The following is a 21,736-nucleotide window of genomic DNA, read 5'->3' as shown; positions in this document are numbered from 1 at the left end:
AGGCGGGAAATGCACAATGCAAAAAACGCAAAGGTAAACAAGGAGTGGCTGTTGCTAAGGAACAAGCTGAGGGAGAGGGCTTGTAAAGAGGCGAGCTCGGCAGTACAGTGGTCGGGGGTGGAGGAGGTGGTGGAGGAGGTAGTGGGAGGTGGGGGGAGGGCTCCCTCAGCTCGCTTTGCACCGTTTGCAAGGACGCGTCACGTCGACGGCCGGCCATGACGTGCATAAACAGACACGCTGAAAGGGTTTTTTTTGTTGTTGTTGTTGTTTTTTTTTTAAATACCTGCCTCCGCCTCTACTGTAAACACTTCTGTCAAGGTAAATAGGAGAGAAGAAACAAACCCTGCACTTTCAAAAGCTTGTAAAATCGCTTGTGGCTCAATCAGAACTACAGCCCGCTTAGCGCCGGCGCTAAACTGCGGCCGCACGTACGCCGTCGCTCTCAGGGTCTGAGCAACGTGATGTCAGACGCTCTCGGCAACAGGGAACAAACAGCGGAGGCACAGCGTGTCATTTAGCCATCTTAGAGGTGCTGTTAGGAGGATTTCGCTTCCTCTTCCTCAGACCTGCAGACAGCTGCCGGTACGCTAGGCTAAACAAACTTGTTTTAGATTTCCGCTGGTGGCTGGACGGCTGAGCACCACCCACGGCAGTTTTATTCTCATCACTGAAGCAATTTGAGGTAGAGCTGTTGCGACGACGAACCGGATCGAGACGATGGCTGCTTCTGATTCTTTGCTTTGAGGGGGAAAATATACACCCACCCTCAGTAGGTACACCTTATTAGCAGAATAGAATAGACTTTTACTGTCATTGTGACATGCACAAACACATTAAAAAAGTGCCAGACAGTCAGTGCATCACACTAAAATGAACTAAACACTAAATACACTAATACACTAAGAGGAATTCAAACTGCAACAATAAATACACAGGCAACACACACACTGCGGTCATAAATGCAATAAAAAAAAAATTGTAATTGCACGATCACCTGTTACTGTGTACACGTGGTGTTGGGAATACCGTAGTTTTTTTTTTATTTACTACAGTACTGGGTGCAACAGAAAGTGGCTGGTAAGTGTGTATATGTACACGCATATAAATACACTGCCTCAAGGGTGGATGTGATAGCATCCTTTGGTTGTAACCAGTGGTTATTGTATGGCCTCTAACCAGTCTGACCTCTGACCCCTGACATCAACGAGGCATTTTCCTCCACACAACTGCAGCTCACCGGATATTTTCTCCAACCGCCTTTCCTCTCTGTCCCGATACTCAGGTTGAACTTGAACAACACGCCCTTTTCCACGACCTGAATGCATTGAGCTGCTGCCACACGATTGCCCAATTGATGGCCAGCAGTTTGCCTGGTAAAGCGGCCGGTGAATGTTTAACAGACTGACAGCGGCCTGGTTCTGAATGAATGATGAATTGAATATGAACTGATGCTGAAGTGGTAACGTTGAATTCAGGGTTGTTTCTGACCATTTATCACTCAGTCGCCCAGTCAGTCCGGGTGTTTTTTCCTCATTCAGCAGCCACACATCATGATAGATCTCCCCCCCCCACTCTCCCAAAAAAAAAGGCCACTGTCACGCTTTATAAATGGGGCCATTCCAGACTCTGGGCTCCATTCAATGCCTGAGCGTCCGCCACAGTCCTTTCATTTCTGCTCATTGATCATTTCATGAGCGCACAGAGGGGAAGTGATAGAGGGAGGCCAAGGCGACATTGATTGCTAGCAAAGCATTTAGCAAAAGAAGGGCAAATTTCAGGGGTCCCAGTGCAGAGCAAAATGGAGAAACCAACTTTTTTTTTTTTTTTTTTCTTTCATTCCACAGTCGATGATCACGAGACTGCAAATGTTTCGGGGGGGGCAGAGCACAGCCAGTTTTCCAGACGCTGACACCACGGCGGCGGAGTCTGGGAGAGAGCATGAGGCAAATCAATCTCCCACTGATCCCGGGTCGGAACGCTGCTCCGTGCCCGGCGCATTAAAGCCAGCGTGATGTTTAAATTAGGGAGCTTCTAGGGAGGCGGCGGGACGCGGCTACAGCTACAAATTATTTGAGGACGGATGTCGTTATTGTATTCGCGTGTGTCTCTCGGCTGGAGCTCCATTTTTGAGCTTTACCTCACGCAGGGCGCAACCGACGCAACAGGAAGGAGAAAATGACTCGGAAAGGAAGGCGTCGTTCACGCCGCTCGGAGCCGGCGGCTGTCGGGGAGTCCGGATCACGTCGACCGGACTGACTAAATTACCACGCGGTGAACAAAAGCACCGCGCATCTTTATTTCCTGCACCAGATTCAACCTGATTTAATGTGCACGAAATAAAACTTCCTCAGCAGCGTGCATACAGCCACACACACGCACACATGCCACATGCATACATGCGCGCGCACACACACACACACACACACACACACACACACAGCATGACGGATGACTTTTATCAAGATACATTTATGTTGTTTTCCCAAAAACAAAGTTTAAACCTGGTTTCTCCTACCAACGCACGACTGAGGTAAGTCACAGTCTAAGAGCCAAATTAGCAGACGCAACCAACTTGCAGCTGGTTTCTGGGTCGGCAGAAGTTTCACTATGTTTTTCTACTTTTCCGTCGCCTCGTCTGTGCACCACACAGACGCATTTGGTTTAGGATTTAGAGCGGTTAAAGTGAGTAGATAGATAGATAGATAGATAGATAGATAGATAGATAGAGGGAGAGAGAGAGAGAGAGAGAGATAAGAAGTGAATTGATGCGGTTTGACGATCCTAATTGACTTGTTTGTCTTTTAGGACAAAAACAAACATTGCACAGCTTAGATTTTCCTTCCATCTACACTCTACGTACAGAACTAAATACACGACCTGCAGATGTGTCGCCAAGTTGCAGTGCTGACCCGTCGGCGTGCCGGCTTCGCCGTCCATTTGCCGTCCGATCTTCGCTCTGACCCGAGTGTGCGCTATGTTGCCCAACCGGCAGCGTTATCAAGAGGTGTGACACGATATTCCACATATCATCTCTTTCCCCAGGCTTCTCTCTCCCTCTCTCTCTCTGTCTGTTCCTCCTTCACAGACACACACCTACCCACACACACACACGTACACACACACACACACACACACACACACACACACACACACACACACACGTACCATCTCTCTGTCCCTGAATCGTGCACGCTTGTCTCTCATTCATTCCCGTCAGCGAAGTAACACGAGGACCCCTGATGACATAACGAGGTGGAAGGGTGTCGAGCAGGTCTGGGAGCGCAACGCACACACACAACAGGCGGGACAAGTTGGATTTCAAAACGCGGGTATCACGCTGTGGATGCTCTTTGGTAGGACATGTTCTCCTCGCGACGGCGGGCGTGCCAGTCCTGGCACGCTCCAAAGTATGAGACGGTTGCAACATGGAGGAGTCAGTTGCTCAACAGATTTTTACCCAATTCGGCGCGGCGGCTAACTTCGACGCGCCGGGACAGATACACATGGGGAGAGGGGGGGGGCTCTAGGGGGGCTTGTGGGGGTAGTTGGTAGGCTCACCGACCTGCTGAGGCAGTCCCACACCGGCATGGGGACAGCGCGTGCCTTGCCCAATGGCCCGCTTACAGCAAACCGCTAGTGGGTTACACATTAACCCACCCCACCCATTTTTTTTATCCATCTGGTCACAGGGGTTCACACTTCCTGTCACAAGCCGCGTCTTCAACGGTCAGGCCGTCGCTCATCCCATAAAGAGCAAGTGGAGCAAAGTAACTACGGAAGAACCACGGGCACGGTGTAAACCCTCAAGTCCTTGAAAAACGTACGACGTCACTTTCGTCCTCCCTCCGCAGACGAGACACTGGGTGAGAGTTTTGCAGAGGTGGTAGTCAAGAGATGAACAAGCTGACATTTAAGGAGGCCCTGCATGAGTTAACCTCGCTGAGAAACCGACAAAGGCCTCGTAACGTTTCTTTCCCAACAGAATGTGACAAATGTAAAGGTCCACGTGTCAGGTTGAGCGCCACCTAATGGTGAAAAAAGACATCTCGCAAATGCTAGTGCCTTCGCCTGTCGTGTCGCAAGATGGTTAAAAATTGCAAAATCCAGAGCAGGTCCACCAGATACCTGTTGGCAAAATATGTCTGACTGGTCACAAGCCGACCCGTTCTTCACACAAATATATATGCTTATTGTTGATGTACGGTTAACAAGTATTTTCTGGTCCATTTCAAGCCACAAAGAGTTACACAGTTTTAAGTGTTGACAAATATGATCAAAGCTTTCATTGAATTAAAAAAAAACACATTAAAAACATGATTTCACAGCAGAGTGCAATGTTTTGTAAATCTACTGTATCGTGTGCAAGTATGAAGAAAAGCAACTGCACAATTTAGTTTTGCTGTGATGGAAAATGGCTTGTGCCCGGTCGCATAACAGTTTACCTCATTCACATCATTAAAAAAAAAAGTTTACCGAGTTCATTCTATTCAAAGTTTGTACCTGTAACATTAAACCCCTTCATTTTTGCATATCTGGGCACGCTGGGGCTCTAATGATGAACTCCACCCCGACCCTGACTGCTCTCCTCTCCTCTCCTCTCCTCCCCTCTCCCCTCCTCCCTTGCGTGAACTCGTCACTTTACTGAAGCCTAACGATATAATTACGCGCCAAGACTTGTTGAATTTGTATTGCGGGAACGGCCAAACCCGAGACTGCTGTCCAACCCCTTTGGCCGCGTCGTGTGTCCCCCCCCCGAGAAAGACACGCAAGGCTTTAGTAAATGCCAGCTACGCTGCAGGGGCCATCCTCTGAGATGCCAGGGGCCTCATTTACAACCCAAATTAGGGAAAGGTGGGAAAGAAAATGATGCAAACTCCTGGCTCATCCGACTATTTACTCACTGGGTCATGTTTAGATGCTGCAGCAAGTGACGATTATAAATGCATGAATGAAAAAAAGAGAGAAAACTTTGCTCCACCATCTGATTGACGCCTGTTAACAGTAACCGAGCCAACTGTCACCTGGCGCATCTGCTCCCAATTGCGTCCAATTTCAGTTCAGCTCAGACATTACATGAGAAGATCAACCGAGGTCCGCGTTCTTTACATCGCACCACTAAAGTCAGCGCCAATTATGTGAACTGTTCAAGCTGGTTCGGGACTGGCGGGAGTCCACACAGGCGCAATGGCGAAAACGCAAGATGACAGGAGTGGGTGTGAAATCAGCGTGCGGCCCGAGCCGAGACGGCGCTTCTTCAGCAACGCACACAAAATGTCTTTTTGTGGTGGACGAGAGCAGAAAGTAGATTTCTGGTGAAACAGGAAGTTCGCTTGTGTCGCTGCAACGCTACAGAGAGAGATCATCGGCATCAGCATTGAGCGGAGCGGCCTCACCAGTTAAGGCCATTTTGAAGCTCTGGAAAGTTCGGCTCCAACAACCTCACGAGGGAAAAATGACAAAGTAAAAACATCTAAAAGTCAAAGGAAGACCTTGCAGAGCTGTACATGCAGAGTTTGACATTAAAGAATGACAAACATTCAGCTTCGGTAATAAGAGTCAACTGCAGGATTGCACAGCAATCGTTGATAGGAAACAAAAAGAGCTGCATTTAGCTTTTCAAATACCACCTCACTGCATTCTGAAGGCAGTTGTGGCTCAGGAACAATTATGACGTGTAATAACTCATTACTTAACAGTGAGAACGATCAGAGGGCTTGGCCCAGGGGCTTGCAAAATACTGCTCCCGCCCTCGCTTCAACTCACCATATAAGGCAACTGATAAAATAAAAGCAGGAGCAACAAGTGGGCATTGAGGGCAACTGACAAACGCAACTTTCTTTCAAATCCTCGGAGTGGTAACAAATCAAAGAAAATGTGACTTTTTTAGTTGAAATCGATTTGACGCGCCGCCGCATTAAAAAAAAAAAAAAAAGTGGAAAAATGTTAACGTGGACACTTTACCTTTTGTTTCTGCGAAAGTGTTTATTGAAGAAGTAGGCTTGGCCGAGACACATGGGGACCGAAAGAAAAAACATGTTGCTTGACTGACACCTGAACCCGCGTGACTCGTTTCTTCAGCAAAAACCTTAATAAGCGCTCTGGCAGGAGTGACTTCAGAGGCGAAGGCGCTCGCCGTCGGCGCTAAAAGTCGCCGCCTGTGCGCTGGCGGTGGCGGCTAAGCCACCAAACAAACACCGTGCAGAAAGAAACGAAACACTTCGGCGTACGTAGAAAACAAAAAACCTCCCTGTCAACTGCTCCGCCGAGGAGAAACCGCCGTGTACAAAGAGGAGGAGAAGAATTCATCACTAACCTTAAACGCCCAGGACTCGGTTGACAACGTCCATGATTGTAACCGAACGAGCGGCCGTCTGGCGGGGGAAAAGAAAATCAAGAGAAAAATAGACGGGCGGCGGGGCGGAGGGGGAGAGGAGATGAAACGGGGTATAATCCACACTGCATTCAGAGAGGGGACAAAGCTGTCCGAAAAGGTGTGGACCACCAGTCAGGACCCACACCTCTTTCTCACAGCGATAAAACAAAACTAGAGAGGCGGAGCAGGAGGAGAGGGAGGTGGAAGAGGAGGAGGAGGGTTTAAAAAAAAAAAAGAAAAGACAATGCAATGGCTGCTGTTTGGAGCAGAAAAAAGGAGAAGTATCGTGGAGCAACTTGTCCTCTCCCTGTGAGTCACGCAGCCGCTGTCGCCATTGGTGGGGGAGCCCTGAGGCCGGCCCGTTCGTACCTGGCCAATCAGGGGCCGGTATCGGCCGCCGCGTATGCAAATGCCTTCAGGTGAGCTTCTCATGTGTCAGGGGGTTGGACGGCATCGGCCGGGGGGAGGGGAGGAAGGGAGAGCGAGAAGAGGTCCGACCAGTGAGCCACGCCTCGGAGCAGCAGGCAGCAGCAGCAAAGACGACAGACGGGTTTCTCCTGTGCAGGAGGAGACGGCGGTAAACAGTCAGGCAGGTTTGCACCTTGCGTAGACTTTGACCCATGCAGTGTGGTTCCAGGCAGGGCCACTAAAAGCGAGAACGGCACCTCGGAGATAAAGTTCGTATCGATCCCGCCCAATTAGGAGCGCCCGTGGGGCGTTTATGGGATTTTAAAAGGCCAGCGTGCAACTGCATGTTTCGATTTCACCTCTGCCACACAAACTGGCCTCAACCTTCAACGTTCAAGAAAAACTGATTTTAAAAAATGCTGCATAAGTGCAAAACGTTTTTTTTGTTTTTTTTGTTTTTTTTAACGTACTCTCAAGTGCAAATTTAAATTTGTGATTAAAAAAAACACACAAGAGACTCGACATCCTGAAGGAGAGTCGCCAGAACATTGTGACGGAGCACCAGAAAACAGGGACGTTGACATTCTCTCTTATTACACTTTTATTTGACACAACCCATTCTTAGACACTGGGGCTTTAAGCCACGCCAGCGAGGCAGATAACCACCGGGAGGTGGGGCTAGGAGGGTTGGGGGTCTTTCTGCAGCAGAATCAAACAACCTACAAACAAAGGAAACTGCAGAGTGGATTGCGGCGAGATGCAAGCGAGCGCTTCACCGCAACAGGCCCCGAAAAATGGTTGTCTATCTCTCGCCCCCCCCCCCCCCCACCCCTCTTGTCAAACTCCTGTTGCCGACACGCGGTTTCAACATCACGTTAACTTGTGACTCGCAGTCGAAAATACTTTGCAGTGAAATCCTTAACTGCAGTTTCTTTTGGCTTCTGCTCCCTTGATAATATGCACACCTAATGTACGTTCTGTCTTGCATCTTCAAGAGAGAGTCGTTCAGTTTTGTTGTTTTGTTTTTTTACATACATGGATAAATGGCGCAATGGCACAAAGAGGAGGTACCTTCAACGCCCTTATCAAGATTGAAACATGTACCGAGTTAAAAACAAGATCAAAGCAGTAACAACAGGCGGTGGTGGAGAGTTTCAGAGAGAGCGTATTGGCCTCTTATTCAAAAAGTATGTAAATCTCAATAACAGAAAAAATACTGGCAAAATGCTTGAAAGCTTTCAGCTCACACTTTTCGACGCCGTCATGGAGATTTATCTCAGCATCTTCGATACTTGGCGGGATTTACCGTGAACTGTTGAGTCTCTTCAAACTTGGCTGATACGAATCTGCATCACAAATGACACACCGGCAAACAGGAAACCTGAGGTCGGCGTCAAGCACGCATCACACTTCAGTTTGTACATATTTAGCTTTTTCACTTAAAAGGCAGCATGATTTCATACCAAGCTGTGTGGATAACATGGTGACTGTTGTCAAGGGAGGAGGGGGGTGGGGGGTATATAGTATAATGATAAATCACACATATGTTTGGGTTGATGTATGTATAACTGAAGGTCTTGAACTCTATTTTAACTACAGCTGTGAGTTTATTTGGTCCCAGATCCTGAGCTCGTGCACCCTCCGTCCCCCGAGCGCTCTCATCCTCGCATTAATTCTCCCTGGCCTCTGTTTACAGCAGTCAGGGCTCATGGAAGAAAGCTGCTGTTTGCTTTGCAGCAAATTGATAGCCTGACTGTGGGAGAGAGTTACACCAAACAAGCTCCATTTATCAACCGCGCCACAAACACTGTCCCCAGCCCCCAGAGCTCAAGGAAAACCGCTTGTTTCTCATGATACCAACCAAAAGATCCATAAAAACCATGTGAGCGGATAAAAATAAAAAAAATGTAATTTACGATTAAGAAATAAATAAAAACACCAAAGAGTGGCATAATCCTGCAGGAAAACTGCATGAGTCAACAGAATGAATTCACATTTTGCAGATGCATCAGTTGGAATATATGCTGTTGCATTTGCTCCACCATCCGCCACCCTAGGCTGAATATTTCTGCTTGAAGTTTATTCCTAATACATAAGCAACGATGCAAGTAAAACTTGTGTAAGTGGGGATGTTTCAGAGTCACACACGCTTTGACTGTCAATGGGGCATTTTTCAAATATTTCAAGGCCCAGTGTGGGGACCAGTGACGAGCAGCGACTGGCATGAAATGGAATAGAAATTACACATGCATGTTTTCACTTTAGACGAAGCCCACGGAGATAAACAACTCACTCATGATTAGCATTTCAATTCACATGTGTGAAGCAGGTCCACACGCAAGGTGGCGGCCGTATTGTTCCAACGCGAGGTCGGATGGGCTCGGGGCAGAGCCCATCCGCTACACGCTGGGCAGATACGGACACTTGTGAGAACACGTTTGTCTCCATTGGAGACGCCGTGTGGGAGTGACAGCATGCGCTCCCTTCTTTTTGGTATTTATTGCCCCCGTCGTTAAAAGCCACTTTAAAGGCACAGCACCGCTTATTAAGCTTTGTTACCCACCGTGGGCCGTTACACAAATGATCCAGTCAACGAGCCTCCGAGGTGAACGCGGCGATGGAGCCTGAACCTTGCGGAACCTTGCGGAACCTTGGAGCGGATCTGTAAGCAGGTAAACATCTCGCTTTTGAGTGGAGAAGCTCTAAGACACCGCAAACTTTCACTTTGTCTCGTTGGAACACCGAGTTCTGATGAGCCGATTAACGGAAAGCGTTTGAGGTGACATTGTTTCCATGAGAGTTCAAAGACTGACATTTCTCAAATGTGTTGTACTGTCGGTACATCTTGGTTGTTCCTACCATCCAACTGGATGGAAAATCAGCAGGAAACCTATTGTACTTGCAACGGTTACACACTCCAGTCTATGCTTGCAAAGCTAGTAAAAGCACATTTATGGCCCTGAATGCAGACTTGGACAATAAAGTCTTACGAGTGGCATGAGAATAATCTCATCATAAGGGATTTCTGAGCATTTTATTCTTCCGAAAACACTTTTTGCTCATAATGCTCCATCATTCCATCCACCCTCAGTAATACTGAACACAAACCCTGCACTGCTCTGGGGAGAGGCAATAAAAGTGAGGATGTTTAAATCGCTGGTGATTCACAGCGTGTTACTGTGAAACAATTCGATTTAGCTCTCAGACTATGCATCGTGCTATTGCACTGATGCCTGCAGTTGTTTGGTGGCGTGTGAAAAAAAAATAAATAAAAAAACATACGCTGTGTGGGATGATCACTGCTGAATCATGTGACCCTGCAGAGCAGAGAGCAAGAAAGCAGGCGTCAAATGTGTTAAAGATGTTATCTCTTTCTTAACTGGCTGGCCTCGTTCCCTTGATATAAACTTTATGACGACGATCACCGCTTACTGGCGAACGCATGACAAAGTGTTGCATGAGACAGAGTACTCGACCGAGCGCCGACGCTTGGAAAGAGGGAGTGTTATGCTGCCGAAGCGCACAAAGCATTTGCAAACAATCCTTGACGGGGTCAGATACGAGAGTCTTGTGGAGGACGCGGGGAATCATTTGTGCGGCTCGGAGGTCACCGCGTGGCGGCGTGGCCAACCCGAAGAAAGAAACGGCAGGCTTTCAACTCGGCAAAGTCAAAAAGGCCAGCCGAGTGAACGGACGAGAGGGAGGTAAACAGGAGAGAACAGCACGGCGGCATAATTGACCCCACAGAGAGGGATGGAGAAATAGTGAGAAGAATGAAAAGTGAGAATAGTGAACTCACTGAATGAAATTTGGCCTCTGGTTTGGGCTGAAGTTTTGAAGAAGAGCAAGTTGATGATGCGCAATGTTCACTGAGACGTCAGGCACGAAACCTTGCACAACCGTTTTCAAGGCCTTTAAATAATTTTAAGCTCGACCTCAGTGTTGAGGGGAGTGTTAACATTCTTGCATTTAGGGTTTCAGTGACAAAAAACAGGACACGAGCTGCTGCAAGCTGCCCTGAAAAACCACAAAAAGAAGACAAAGAAGAGCAAGAAGAAGAAACCGCAGGCTGCAAACAATCCTGCTCCAGCTTAAGTTTAACCTACATACAATCTCGCCAATCGAGACGACAACTTCAGGCGGCTTCCAAATTTCACAACACGCTATATGAGCAATTAGCTGCCTTTTAAAGATAAAGAGGTGGAAAGCACAAAATCAAGAGGCAGAGAGCCTCACAGAAGAAGAAGAGCTGGAAGACGAAGGTGCCACGAGTCACGAGATTCGCCTCAGTGCAGTTTTATCAAGCTGGGTGACCTCTCCCACATTAAAAGGATGATGTAGAACAGCACTGAAAGCTTTTGTTCTGTTTCCACATGTCAAAGAGTTTAGATAAGCAGCAGCTGCAGGAGTCGATGACGCACATTTATTGTCATTGCCACTTTCCAAGAATAGGACCCGTCACCTGGCAATAAAAGAAATCCTACTGTGATAAACTGAAGATTCACGGAAACCAACGTCTCAGTTTATCATGTGATCGATGTGTTACCGAAAAAAGGCCCCAATTTTCGACGGGTAAATAAGTGTGTAAAATCATGTCAAGCAGATTTGGGAAATATTACGTCTGGTGTCAAAGGTCAAAGCGATGTTCACGCACCAGTTGACGCCGTCTTTACACGGTCGAAGTCACAATGTTTTTTTTTCCTGCCTGGTCTTTGTTGTTCTAATCATACAATTTGTCCAGTTAGCCGCAGCCTAACATTCATTCTCGGACGGTGAAACGTCGCCAGCGCGGAAGCGGGACGGCTGAGTCACTGCGGTGACTGAGTCTGAATTGATGCGAGTGATTCGCCGGTGTAGGTACAAAATCTGTCCGGGGTCCACGATTTCAATGACGTAGCAAACTGTCACTGGCTAAGCGCTATCTGTAAGGCTACCAGATCTGTCCGGGGGGTGCAGCAACTGCGGACAACATCACATATGGCAACTCTATGAGGACAAACTACGTCACAGTCGAACAAACAAACTAATGAACGTTCATTCATTATATAATCATATTATATCTACCTACCTATCTATCTATCTATCTATCTACCTACCTACCTACCTACCTATCTATCTACCTATCTATCAATCTATTCGACCGTGATGCAGTTTGTCCTAACAGAGTTGCCGTAAGACCCCGGACAGATTTTGTACCTACACAGGCACCTCTGGCAGCCGCTTGATGCTCGGACCACACGGTTGTTTGGTGGCTAATAACCGCTGCGGTGGCGGGTTTATTCAGCTGCACTCACAATGATATGCAACACGAGCCACGTGGTCACTAGGCGATGGATTATTGACCGGGGACTATTGACCAGGTGGGCCACCCCGGGCCTCCTCCTCCTCTTCTTCCTCCACGGGGTGCCACTCGCACACTCGATGGAAATTGACAGGAGCAGTGCGTGCACACACACACACACACACACACACACACACACACAAATACACACCCACACGCTGAAGATGCGCAACTGGTGCCCCACCATGTGGTTTTTCACTGCTCAGCAGACAATACAGGAAATAGCTGCTTTGAGCGAGATAGAAAAATAGAATGACCACTACTCTTTAGAAATGCACTAAAGAGTGCACGTCAGTCCATATAGCTGCTCTGCGAATGTGCCTGAATGGGATTTTCATGACACAAGGAGAATGAAAATGAAAAGGAAGTGAAAAATGAGAGAAGCATTAACGAGGCTGTGAACAAAAAATTTACTTTTGACTTAACAAAAATAGAAGAGGGAAGGAACAGTGTCTGCCCTTATTTCAAAGCTTCCTCTTAAAAAAACACACACATAAATGGTGCTGAGAGGAGCACAAATAAACCACATATTCATGAGTTGAGAACTGAAGCGAGGGGGGGGGAGACTGGATGGAAACTTCTCATCTGGGAAACAAACTTTCTGTTGGAACTTTCAGGCCACACACTGCCGTCCGGTGTGTTGTACCACACATTAATTGATATGCACTTTAGCTCTGTGCAATCAGTTGTACTTAACAGCTGAAACATCAGCTGGCCCATTCAAGATTCCCAATTCAGACTTTAGCATGCGTCCCCTCTTTCTGTGAAATGAGCTGGAAAAGTTATGACCACTCGCTAATCATGCCAAATCGCAGTCATGAGGACATTAAAGGGACTCATTTGGATGTTGATAAGCGAAAGATGCCTGTGTAGGACCTGCACATCAGTCGGGACACCAGATATTAACAGGAGGAAGGAAAGAGGGGAAAGAAAGAGGGCAGACTTTTATTATTTCTGGGGAGTTTACCGACGCAATGCGGGACCTTTAATATCAAATTCAGTGCAGCTCGTCTGCATCTCCGCTCACACGCAGTTCGAACACGCAGCATATCACAATCCTGTCAGTCGACGCAAAGCCGCTGTTTCACACGACGGCACTTTAACACACAAAACCACTGAGGTGTTGACAGGTCCATCTGCGTTGCACCAGCAAATTAGTGCTAAGAGCGCGACTTGCTCTGTGCGCCAGTAGTTTCAGAACCAGTTTATCTCGAGCTCATTATTAATACAAATGGCACGAGGCCACGAGAGCACATTGCTCTGTCACTCATGACCACAAATATGGAATTGATTGGCGGCGTGCAGGTAAAGTGATTCAACAAGCATGTGGCCTGTCCGCCTGGGAAATAACCCCAACTCCCGCCAACAATCTAATACTGAAGAAGAAATCAGCACCGCAACTAATGATGGAAAGTTTCTTAGTTGAGTTTGTCAACAGCTGAATGGGAATTGATAATGTGGAATCCAGTGTATGACTGACCAGTGATGGCAACATTTCTGAGACAACTAAACGTTAACTTAAACGTTCTGTGGAATAACTGATGGCAGGGCGCAACATCAATATCGGCTGAAGCTGCACGGAAGGATGCTTCATACTCTACGCTGTCTGATCAAACTACGGCGCACCACAACCAGAAATCCATCCTTGATGTTACTGTATGCACACTGATGGCACGACTCCACATGAAGTCGGAGTAACGTGGTCCCATAAATCGCACGACGTCAGCGGTCCGTTGACACAGAGGGCAACGCAGCGGTGACTCACAGCTGCATTCTACAACAGCTCTTCCTGTACAAGAGAGTCGAGTTGGTGTTCCCATTTCGTCACAGCCACCAGTGTCATGCCATGATACAATCCAGGAACTTTGTACCGCCTGAATGGGCGGGCAGGTAGGTCATTAAAAACTGACTTCACAATAGCCAGGCGGACTCGTAGAGCAGGTGCCACATGGCGTAACTTTCCCCTAATTCCAATCGGGCCCGAGAAGGATCACTTTTTCCACCGCACCCCACAAGAATCAATACAGAGGTCACCATCTGCTCCCAGTCTTTACTGGAAGAGTGGATGTGATGAGATCACAACATGGAATTTCCTCCAAAATTTGAAAAAAAACAAAAAACAAAAACAAAACTAAACTGAAACTTTCTTGGGGGCTCATCCCTTCATTTATGTCTTTAAATAGCCCTCGCTTGGTATCGGACAAACCTCAAAGGCGCATTTCACATGTTTGCGTAGTTTTTAAATCCAACCCTAACTCACTCAAGATCGCGGCTCGAGAGGAGACTCGGCGCAAAGTCCACTCGCCGTCCTATACAAACTAAAAATAGCCCATCAGCGATCCCGCATTACATCATCGCACAACACAGGTTCAGGGAGAAAACACGAAGGCGCGACGACTCGGCAGACCGAGTCACATGCTCTGCGAGCGCGCGGCAGCGAGGGAGCAGAATGAGGTTACAGGTGGAATTTCCCCCCCGTCTCTAATTTCCTCCTGACGTCACGTCCAGTAGCAGACGAGTGGCTCTGCCAAGGAGTCCACGGTGTCAGGCCAGGTGATACTCTGCTGAGCTCTACCCCGTTTCATGTGAAACTTCGACATCAAAAGCTGACGGCGAAGCGGCAGCTCGCGATTACGGAACTTTGAATAGTGCAGTTCCTCTGACGGCCCTCGGCACACAACAGGCCAGTGTGTGGGTACTTTTCAGATTACAAAAAGAGGAAGCTAAGCAGTTTTATTTCTGTTTTCGCGTGTTGGTTCCTGCAATTCGGCAAGTCAGTTGGGGTTTCAGCTATGTGGAGTTTTGTTTTTGTTTTTTTCAAAGCACATGAACATTGCCATCTTGTGGTTATTTCTGAGGCACCGAGCGGATTTAGACAGGTAGGAAGGTGAGAAGCAATCTCTATTTTTAAGCGAGTATAAAAAGCACGAAGGAGATCGTCAGAGAAGTACACAGAGAAAGAGGGCCGCTGGATCCCTGTCTCTCACAAGGCCACCCTGAAAGCTTCTTGTGAAACCGGAGTGCTGCTTTCTAAATCGGATAAAAGCTCAGATCTTCTTTTTGCGATGCCAAATCGATACCAAGCAGCCCATTAAGACAGGCGGGCATGTCTTGGGCAAGGAGGAGAAGGCAGCGCCTGATATCCGAGGAGCTCGCCGTCCCTTTAAGGGGGGCGCAGTACAGGACAGCTCGCCATTGTTGTCTTTAGTAATCATCCCACTCCTCAGCTGGTCAGACTGCTGACAGTGGCATCCCTGTCGGAGGATAATAAAGCGAGCAGGCACCGCTTTGGGCCTGAACTGTGCATTCTTCTTCTATCTTCTGTGTGCACACACATACACCCACACGACTAACCATATCACTCAAAGCCTGCACTGCATTACAGCAATGGGAGCCAAAAAGGCTGAGTGCTTTGAGACAGACCTCGAGCACGAGGGCACATGCTCGAAACAAACAAGACGACTCCAGACACCAGAGTATATTTGGAAAGTCTTGTTCGGGATAATTGCTTTCAGTGGATTGAAGTTTCCAATTATCTGCAAAGAAGAAGAAGAAGAAGAAGAAAAAAAAACGTGGGCCAGCGTTCCCATCGTGGGAGGACTGCTGGGGGGAGGGGTCAGGGTGGGCTGGTGCAGCTGGCCCCGTCTTTAGTGGTACTGACAAGTTAAAAAGCTTGTAACTCTCCCCTTCCCTCCGCATCTCCCCACTGACGGGAAAGAAATGCAGCCGCCCAATGGGAGGGTGTTTGTTTGCCTCGTAACACAAGTGTCTTAGCCCAAAAAATGTAAACATCTGGCAAACATTTAGGCTACGCTCACCAGAGAACGGGTTCCGATCAACTGCTGCGCATGCGGAGGAGGAATATTAACGGTTCCTCGCGCTTTACACAATTGTTTGTTCCCTTAATTTGAAACAGAGCAGCTGGGGTTGTCTGTGAAATTACAGCGACTGGAATCGATTTTTCAAACACCAGGACAATCAAAACTTTTTATGGCCAAATTATTTTTTCTCATCTTATGCAATGACTGCACCCAGAAGCAAAGATGTAGAGGGTGAAGTTGCTAAAATATCAGGACTAATAATAACAATACATAAAGAGTACGAGAAACTAATCTCAGTGCGGTGGAATACAACTTAAAAAAACTAACCAGGAATATTTACAGCCGCTGTCTGATGTGGACTAACAATTACTCTGCTGTAGTACACGCAGAGACACACAAATCAGTGCAATCACATGCTGCCTCGGGGACACAAAGAGGAATCACAGTCATCTATGGAGAAGCAGGGAAAGCAGATGCAAAGCTATTAATAACGTCATATGAGGGCAGTCATTCTCATGGCATGGTGGGAGAAACCAAAAAAAAAAAAAACAGTAAACATGTTACAACAAAACCAGTATCGTTTCACTAGAATCCACTATTAATTTACAAAGTTATAAAAAAAAATTATATATATATAAAAAAAATAAGGGGGGGAATAAACTGAGACAGCAATTGCAGCTATTAAACCTTGTGGGTGATAGATAGATAGAAAGGACTTACTCTTGTTGCAGTTGTCATCGGCGGAGCATATTTCTCGGGTTCAACTCAGGCGATCGCGGCGTGTCCAACAAGGAAGCGTGGCGACGTTAGAGGCTCATTATTAAAAACGGTGTTCTCCGGCTACATCATCCTCCTCATCGCCGCCGCCGCCGCTGCCGCCACCATCAACACCATCGCGATCGCACAAGCCAGCCGTCACTTTTAACCTCCCGCTTGCGTTCCGCCGCGTCCTGACACAAGGCTGCCGTTCTCTCGGGCTGGGGCAGATGCGGGGGAATTCCTAGTAGTCACATTTTCCTGGGAAAATATTGGCCGAGCACCAAAGCTCCGTTTCAGGCTGGCTGGCTGGCTGGCTTGGCTGGCAAAACGGGGCAGCAGCCAAAGCAGTCGGGACAAGTTTCTGTAAAAGAAATGAAAATATATAATAATTATTGAGAAACAGCGTGAAGCAACTATGGGAAGTTTTGCTTCAGTTAAATACGTCAATGGGAAAGGGGGGGGAGACGTTGTGTTTACCCCGTTTTCTACTGAATATTATGTCAGCAAGGAAGGAATGCGTTAGTGTTTATCGATGTAAGTAGTGGTGAGACTATCACTCAGGATAGACTTGGAGGTTAGCTTGCAGATAGATGTAGCTTACATGTTTCTGGGTGCTTTTAAAAGGTGAGATAGGCTCCCTCGTTCACAGGTGGGGAATCCGGCTGGAGTGCGATTCTGCTGTCACGATAGTGGTCGGGCAGACTATTGCAAAAGAATGGACATCTTCCGGGAATACACGAGCCACGGTGGTGGGATGACAGTTCGTGAAGAGCATACGTGAATTCCGGGACGGCGGGCGGGGTCAACAGTGTTATCTGGGGAAATAATGATTCTTGTGAACGCAGCGCACTGGAGAGGGTGGTTGTCAGGCGAACGAACGCTTGTGGTTAAATTGATAATTAATCGAGATAAAAAAAAAAAAAAAGTATGAAGGTTTAACTTCTTAGGCGAATCATAAGCTGTAATAATAACGGAACAAAAGTTAGTTCCCATACCGGGAGTCGAACCCGGGCCGCCTGGGTGAAAACCAGGAATCCTAACCGCTAGACCATATGGGACTGGTGCAACAGAAGCTCACATCAAGTCCATTTCAATCAACACACCCTGCTATAACTTCGTATGTTATATTATGTATATGGCGACAGTGGATGACAGAGATGTACTGACTGTTCGTTTCGGAAATTTGTTTTCAGGCAGTTGCCACAGTCTGTCAGGCATTGCATTTCGGCATGATTTTTACTACACTGGGGGGGGCAAATAAACTATCGGACAATGTCGCCATCGAGTGGTTGTTTCGTGTCATTGTCACTTTTCAAGGCGAGAAGTGTACCTTTTTGTTATTAGGCAGTACCTAAGGTGATTTTTTAAAATGTGTAAAATGTATAAGTGATACTAACTCCAAAAAGTAATGTCAAGAATATCAATTGCATATTTTATGATCGGAACCCATCGAGTTTCGCCAAAACAAAAATATGGTTGCTAAACATATGACGTAATTTTCGCTGGAATCTTACAAGAACACGAAAGGGGGGAACGCGGCAGTGTTAAGACGTTTAAATGGTCAATTTAAGAAGGCCAATGGCATCTGACGAGATCAATACCTAGAACTGCACGTGTGAAAACTACACAACCTCCGGAGGGTTTAAGTGACGTTGTATGTGGCACTACTTGTATCCGGGTGTGTGTTGATGTCCCTTTAGTGGTCTCAGTGGTAGCGCCCTTAGACTAGCTAAGGTAGCCAAATATTTGATAAACTAGCAATCGTTGGCTAGGCAGCTAAGAGTTAAATTCATACATCGACTCAATAAACTCCGCTCCACACTTGGGTCGAGTTTTGTTTATGATAAGAATTTAGGTTTTTAGTTTAAACAAGATGTCTACTCCAGCAAGACGGCGTTTAATGAGAGATTTTAAACGGTAAGCCAAATAAAATACACAAACATAACGAGCTCCAGCTAGCATTAGCGAGATCTGGTTAGCTCGTCGCTATTAGCCGGAGCGGCTTTGTAATACATTAAGGTATCCAACTGGGAACTATGAAAACTACAACTTAAACATTCCAGAATCCCGGTTGTGTTCTTATATTCGGTGGGGCATAGTTTCGGTTTTCTGTGTTTGCCAACTGATGACTGTAAATGAGTTGACGATGGACGATACTTGCTAACTTACAGTTAGCAGCTCAGGCTTCGGTATTAGCAGGGCAGTCTCCGATCACATTTGTGGAGTTGTATCTTGTTGTAAAAACTAAATGTCGCTTTCGTACATCGTGCCGATTTCTGGGGGAGCTGTGGCCGGAGTCTTTTGCGATTGAAAGTAATTTGTCATCTACCATTTTTCCAAGCCACGTTCTCGGCCCTGTGTTTAACCCACTCGAGAGGGCTTCGAGTGTAAACGGCCGGCGTACAGTTCAAACCTTTGTTGAAGTGGCTTTTTAACGTCCAGGTAAAACTTGTCGGACCGGCTGTTGTCTTAGTACACAGTGATTATTGGCACTATTGTCCTCTATGGTCTAATTAGTCATCTTCAGTTATATCATAAGCTGAGGTCCGTTTAGGAAGTGAAATAGGGCATCTTCAGTTATACTCCCAACAGTTTGACCTATATAAAGTATCCAGCGGTTCCTTTTACCTGGGGGTTCAGGGGAGAGGCTCATACTGTGTCACATTTACCTGCTAAAACTACCAACAGCTTATGGGTTGTTTAAAAAATAAAAAAATAAAAATAAAAAAAAATTAAAATTAAAAAAAAAAGCGAAAACTAAAAGCAAATGTACAGGCTGTTTTACTAAGTAAACGGATACTGAAATTCCTGGCCAGGGCTGTTGCTTGACAGTCAGTTGTTGTTCAAGTGACTAATGGTGACATAACACTGATATGTCGTGTCGTGCATTCAAACTTTTGAGGTGTAATTTTACATTTTAACAGTGGTTTGGCCCCTAAAACAACCAGAATCATCGACTTAATTGGAAGGGAAGTTTTCATACTTTTGGCAAAAACATAAGCAGTGATTATGAAGGAGAAAACATAGGTTCTTGCGTTCAAACTATTTTTGATGCTCTTTACCTTGGCTTGGCACATTACAACACGCTGGTTGATGCATGTTTCAGACTGCAGGAGGATCCTCCAGCTGGAGTTAGCGGAGCACCATCAGAAAACAATATCATGGTTTGGAACGCCGTTATTTTTGGGTGAGTGACGTCTTTCAGCACGACGAGGGCAGATGTTGAGATGTTTGGAGCGTTTTTTTGTGTTATTTAATTTCTGCGTGATTTTGCCTTTCAGCCCAGAGGGAACGCCTTTTGAAGATGGTGAGTCACTTTTTATTTCCAACTTTGAAAACGCATGATTTATTATTTAATTGTGCTCCCTAAAATCGATTGACAGAGGGATTTAAATACTTTCACATTGATTATAACATTAGTTGTGCATGTTTACACTTTTCCTTTGTCGAGACTAACATAACATTTTCTAACATGATTATTTTATTTTTTATTTATGTTTTTGCCTTTAGGAACCTTCAAACTTACTATTGAATTCACAGAAGAATATCCAAATAAACCTCCGACGGTGCGATTTGTCTCCAAAATGTTTCATCCAAATGGTAGGTCTTCACCAAAGCTGCTCTAAACGAGATGCAAAGTATTGTTGGCCACCCACTGACAGCTCTATATGATGGATTCTTGTTTGCAGTGTATGCAGATGGCAGCATATGCTTAGATATTCTTCAGAATCGTTGGAGTCCAACCTATGATGTCTCTTCAATTCTAACTTCAATACAGGTAATAACCAAGTGCAAGGTGTGATAGCACCCACTGGATGGAAAACGTATTGCAATCATTTCCCTACAAGTTTATCGTGTTCTCTCATTAATCTAGAGATCAAGTTGCTGGCAGCAAAAAAAAAAACAAAAAAAATGCAAATACTGACAGTTGTTACAGTTTGTTTGTACTTAATCAATAGTTGTGAATTTTCTGAACGTGACCTACCTCCATTCATTCTTGTTCTCTCAGTCTTTACTGGATGAGCCAAACCCCAACAGTCCAGCCAACAGCCAAGCAGCCCAGCTGTACCAGGAAAACAAGCGGGAGTACGAGAAGAGGGTGTCTGCCATTGTGGAACAGAGCTGGCGCGACTGTTGACCCCTGTTGTTGTTGTTGTTGTTATTCCGACTATGAACAGTGTCCGAATCACCTACCACGATCAAGAAAACGGCTGATCTCACACAAAAAAATGACACATCTTAAAATTCTTTAACTCAGTATATTTGTCCCTTAACTGTTGCTAAGTTTGTATGCTGTTGTGTTTGTGGCATTCACACAACCTGAATGCTGTTGTTGGGCAATAGCGTGTTTGCTAAAAGTTAATGTACCTTGTTATATCTGGGTTACTTGCTCCTGGGCCCGACCTTTTATTTTCTTTCTTTCTTTCTTTTTTAAAACAAAAAAACAAATCGCAATAGCAAGTATATTAGTTGTCACTTCTCTACCCACATATTTATGACGTAAACTGGTTTGGAGGATTTGGTGGCAGTTACATGTGCCAGGTGTTAAGATACAGACACATATCACTTCAAAGAAGCAAAAAGTTGTCCATGGGTGTCTTTCCCTCGTGTTTTAGTGGCCTCTCTCCTTTTGGTTTAGTTTTCTGCTTCTCAGAGAGTTGAAGACAACTCATCTGGCATGGACACTCTTAAGTTGCAAACTCAACAGATGCCCTGCTGATCCCCACCCCCTCACTAATGTGCTTTAGAAGCCATGATATTTCTTTTCTTTTAGAATCAGTGAATATTTATGTCCCTCTTCAGCAGACAAGTTTGTTTGGTTTCCTTTTTTTTTTTTCCAAGTATTTCATTCAAAGGCTGTGACAACGTTCCAATGCTATTTTACAATCTTGCAGATCAGTTGTTGTAAGAGGCTGATTGTACTGTTCAAAACAGGATGGTGTCTGTTTTCTGATTATAAAACTTTGCACTGGTAACCCACGTAACAAAATGTACATTTTCTTGTAAATAAAATACATATACATCATCTGTCTG

At 46.1% G+C, this 21,736-nt stretch overlaps 2 protein-coding genes and 1 non-coding gene across 5 annotated transcripts in view; 1 reads left to right on the top strand and 2 right to left on the bottom strand.

Annotated features, from left to right (window-relative positions):
- The window catches only part of elf1 (E74-like ETS transcription factor 1), a 42,661-nt gene extending 25,846 nt beyond the window's left edge, over positions 1 to 16,815 (bottom strand). Inside the window, exon 1 of one of the 3 annotated variants that reach the window (XM_076046780.1) lies at positions 16,664 to 16,815. The gene's annotated coding sequence lies outside the window, so the exon portion shown is untranslated. Of the gene's footprint in view, positions 1 to 6,313; positions 6,687 to 16,663 lie in introns of those variants that run through there. The other 2 variants (XM_076046781.1, XM_076046779.1) reach the window with 2 other exon arrangements.
- Positions 16,816 to 17,688: 873 nt separating this feature from the next.
- trnae-uuc (transfer RNA glutamic acid (anticodon UUC)) lies at positions 17,689 to 17,760 on the bottom strand. The gene has a single exon. It is a non-coding gene; the product is annotated as a tRNA-Glu (tRNA).
- A 633-nt stretch (positions 17,761 to 18,393) lies between these two features.
- Positions 18,394 to 21,728, top strand: ube2a (ubiquitin-conjugating enzyme E2A (RAD6 homolog)). The gene is made up of 6 exons (XM_076046525.1): positions 18,394 to 18,619; positions 19,809 to 19,889; positions 19,984 to 20,009; positions 20,213 to 20,302; positions 20,392 to 20,480; positions 20,712 to 21,728. The coding sequence occupies exons 1-6, from the start codon at positions 18,576 to 18,578 to the stop codon at positions 20,838 to 20,840; spliced, it is 459 nt and encodes a 152-aa protein (XP_075902640.1). The 5' UTR covers positions 18,394 to 18,575; the 3' UTR covers positions 20,841 to 21,728.
- The last annotated feature ends 8 nt before the right edge of the window (positions 21,729 to 21,736 follow it).

This window comes from Nelusetta ayraudi, unplaced genomic scaffold (assembly GCF_046127955.1).
Source record: "Nelusetta ayraudi isolate G7.1 ecotype Tasmania unplaced genomic scaffold, CSIRO-AGI_Nayr_v1 ptg000090l, whole genome shotgun sequence".
NCBI lineage: Eukaryota > Metazoa > Chordata > Actinopteri > Tetraodontiformes > Monacanthidae > Nelusetta > Nelusetta ayraudi.
Note: the sequence above shows the minus strand (reverse complement) of the source record. Positions and strands in the feature narration are given on the sequence as shown.